General features: G+C 36.8%; 1 protein-coding gene across 2 annotated transcripts in view; it reads right to left on the reverse strand.

Moving 5' to 3' along the window:
* Positions 1-314: 314 nt before the first annotated feature.
* Epc2 (enhancer of polycomb homolog 2) overlaps positions 315-4,127 on the reverse strand; it is a 90,398-nt gene continuing 86,585 nt past the window's right edge. For both annotated transcript variants that reach the window (XM_055600710.1, XM_055600708.1), the window contains 3 exons: positions 3,861-4,020; positions 2,740-3,073; positions 315-1,575 (listed from right to left, as the gene is read on the reverse strand). In XM_055600710.1, coding sequence (XP_055456685.1) covers positions 1,503-1,575; positions 2,740-3,073; positions 3,861-4,020 — 567 coding nt within the window. In that variant the 3' untranslated portion in view covers positions 315-1,502. The remainder of the gene's footprint in view (positions 1,576-2,739; positions 3,074-3,860; positions 4,021-4,127) is intronic.

A 4,127-nucleotide genomic window follows, 5' to 3' on the forward strand; every position in this document is an offset into this window, starting at 1 on the left:
ATTTCCTAGGACTTCCAAAACCCCCTTGCAATAGAATTCTACACTATATTCTATTTATAAAATGAGGCTCATTTGTGAGATTTCAATGACTGTAAATTATTTACATTCTGTAAAATATTTTAAGAACTTTTATAGCAAAGGTAGTTTATATTGGATTACCTGAAACCCAATAGTAGCCCACAGATGAGCCTCTTCCTCTCCTTAATTTTCAGAAAGCATTGTGAGATGGCAAGGGCTGCCACGTGCTAGCCTGTCCCTTTTGTCTTCATTTACACTGTGTGCACATTGTGAAATAAACACATATGCAGCATGGCCATGTTTTGATATGTATTTTTTATTTCCCTGCAGTTTTCACTTATCAAGAACAAGTAACAGGGAAAGTTGTCTGAACTAGTGCATAAACAAACATTCTGAAACACCACTACACATATCTAATTTACAAGAACCGTATAAAAAATGTCACTAAAACACTACACTATGAAGGTGTCCAACACTTACAGTCAGACTTTTTCCAACCCGTTACTTGCCTTGTAGCCACAGGAAAACTCTCCAAAATTGAAAAGACAATCTTGCCACAACCCTCCCCCCTCCCAAAACCTGGGATGGCTCGATATATAGACTTCCAATAATTATTGCAATGATATAATGCAATACATACCTGGTAAATATCTTTTATGTGGTGTGTTACAGTTTTAAAGCCAGTTAAAATATGCAGTCTTCAGATAAAATGTAATCCATGAAAAATTTTCATATCTGCACAGTTTAAATGTGCTAGATGCATAATTTCCTAGTCCACTTTTTCTGTGTGATTATTTTTTATAAACTGGTATTATAAATAGAAATATACATTCAAAATATATGGAAAAGTGAGTTACTACATTAAATTTGCATGTATCGATCCATCCCTTTCCCCTGCACAGTAATAGAAAATACTATTTTGCCTTGAAGTCATATTTGACAGTGAAATGCCACTAGAGTATTTACCAAAAAGTCCATCTAGTCAAATTGTGAAACAAAATGAACCAAGTGAAAACTTTACAGTTCCTTTAGAAAAAAATTACAAGAATTTCATTTCCTAGCTATGAATCTTTAACTTTTTAGACACAAAGTTGGATTTATTTTTTTTTACAAGATACAAAATGTAAACATGGCAAAATAAATAGTTAAAACAAGTGATGCAGGATCCCATTTCATGCTCATGATCCCATTAAAGAATTATTTTTAAAATCCATTCAGTTGCAAATTCAAGTGCAAAAGCATGATGATGAATATCTACTATTCAAGTAACAGAAATAATATTGATGATACAAATAAAACTATTTTACAAGGTAGTGATTTTCCCAATTTTACAAAATATACATCATATATCGATTTAACATCTGATATACTGTAGTCCATTTAGGTCCATTGTTCTGCTCTGTATCCAGAGTGCCACCTTTTGTATTCCGCTGGAATATGAATGACTGCAACCATCCACACAGGTCAAAGCCACATGCTTTAGGTTATGTCACTTCCATAGCTACTGTTGTCTCTGCTATTCCATTTAAACCCAATCTTTCTGGTTCATGGTTCTCTCTATAAGGCAAAAAGTAGAATAAGCATTAGCACTTTTGAGAGTATATTACACTACTGAGTATGTATAGGTCACATTTTTTAAGTCACTGTAACTAAACACAACTCCACAAAACCTTCCATTTTAATCATTTCCAGGCAGGAATGAAGAGGTTTTCTTCAGTTCAGAAATTCCAGAAACTTCTAATAATTGCAATAAATTAGGGAATATATAAACAGAGTTAATCCAAGTTTTTTTCTTTCCTATAGGCTCAAGGTCATATATTTATTAACCCATTTTTTTTTTTTGTTTTACTGTCCTCCTTACATTAGCATCATTGAAAGGAGAGCAAAACATTATTTAGTTTGAGAAAATTCCTAAAATTAATACATACTATAAATTTATACATACTATACTATGGTATATTATATAACACTATACTATAGTATACACACTATGAAATGTATACACACATACTATAAAAATAACACAGTTTGATTTCAACCTATTTCTGGTAACTGATAACAGCTCCAACCTATACTGTCAATCTATAATAGTATAATAAGATAGGGGCTGGTGAGATAGCTCAGTAGTTAAGTGCATTTGTTGCTCTTGCAGAGGACCCAGGCTTGATCCCCAGCATCCAGCTGGCAACTCTCTGTAACTCCAGTCCCAGGGATCTGATGCCTTCTGCTGATATCCATGGGCATCAGGCATGCACAAAGTACACATATATGTATGCAGGCCAAATACTCACACACATAATAAAATAAACAAGGGGGTTGAGACAGTTTCTCTGTCATCGTGGCTGTAGCCCTAGAACTCACTCTCTAGACCAGGCAAGCCTCAAACTCAAGAGATCCACCTGCTTCTGCCTGCCTAGTGCTGGGATTAAAGGTGTATGCCACCACTGCCCATTTTAAATAAATTTTTTTAAAAATATGGTGTGAGTGACTAATGCTTTTAAAATATCAGTCAACTTGACTTTTTTTTTTTTTTTGTCTTTTTACAACTCTGGCTGGCATTTAAGGATGCTACTAGGCACAGAGCACTCTTTGTGTTAAGCGAATCCTCAAGCTTTTGAAAAATCAAGGTACTCTTGAGCAGTACAGAGCAAAAGCTTCTCTTTCTTCAGGACAGCTAGGGTACAGCTCGAGAACAGCACCTGCACACACACACACACACACCTGGCTATGCTGCTGATGGCACTGCTGGGAGTAACCTTTGGCACTCTGTCCATACTGGCAGCAACTGTGGCAAGTTTTAAGGCTGTTGGCGATGGTGCTGAAGTCCGTGTATTGATATGCACATTGACAGGAGAAACAACACTGACATTATTGAGGTGCACTGCATTGGTCAGGCAGGAATTGTTCATGGGAAGTGTCTGAGGACTGCTTGTGCACAGCGCTGGGATCAAGTGGTTTGTAGTAGTGTGGCCAACTGTCCTTACAAGCTGTACAGCTGAAATCCCTGGGCTGGATGATAAAGCCATATTGGTGGAATATAATGTTTTAGAGGGTCCTGCAAAAGAGGTGAGAAATCGTTCAATTAGTATGATGGGACAATAAAAAAAGAAAACCTCTTTAAAAACTCGGAATTTAGTAGTAAAAGCAAATGCACTCATATTCTAATTAAATAAACACTAAGTTAACTTTTCATAGTACAGTCATATAAAGAGGCTTCACAAAACATTTTGCTACCTCTATGTGTCAACAAAATAAGACAGATAAAAATAATAGCTAGATTTCCCCCTAAAGATTTGTAGGCATACAAGAATCAGCAAGAGCAGACTGAAGTAAAACAAATAAAAAAACCAAAAAATACCAGGATGTTCCTGAGTACATGTAAACAAAACCAGAGAATTGAGCTTGGGATCTGCAAGAGGGCAGAGCAGCATGTTTCTGGGTTTAGGCAGTAAGCAAATGGGCTTTCACAGCCACAATGTATCACAAGAGAAGGAGAAGTATACCTATGAGTATATGCACATGGGAAAGCAGAGCGTGCTGTTTTGTATCTCACTTTTTAAACAATTTGTAGATAAAGTCAATGGGGGCGGTTAATAATGACACGATGGATTTCCTAACGTGAGGTAACTGACAGTCTGTGAATGAAATCAGAATGGATGGAGGTGGGTGTATAGAAGGTAGAGTGAAAATTCTGAAAAACACTCAGTTTTTCATCCATACCAGACCAAAGCATTCTGAACATCACTGTATACATTTTCCCCTGTGTCTATGATAAAACCAAAGCCAACTTAATGAGTGGAAACTACAAACTAATTAAGTATTACATGAAATCTCAGTTGTACCTGAAGGCTGGACAACACCATTCATATTGTTGTGGCTAGTGTTCTGTTCCTTGGATACCTCACTGCGACTTGGAACAGGAGCACTGACCACTGCAGATGCAGCAAAGTGGGCGCTGGCTGAGTCAAGTGTTTTAGACATACAGTCAGAGGTGCTGGAGCCCTATAAAATGGATAGCAACACAGTTGAGTCTTCCATATTTGTTTATCCATTTATTTCCTCTGTGTGTGTGTGTGTGTGTGTGTGTGTGTGTGTGTGTGTGTGTGTGT

Source organism: Psammomys obesus, unplaced genomic scaffold (genome assembly GCF_907164565.1).
Source record: "Psammomys obesus unplaced genomic scaffold, mPsaObe1.curated_primary_1811, whole genome shotgun sequence".
Classification (NCBI taxonomy): Eukaryota; Metazoa; Chordata; class Mammalia; order Rodentia; family Muridae; genus Psammomys; species Psammomys obesus.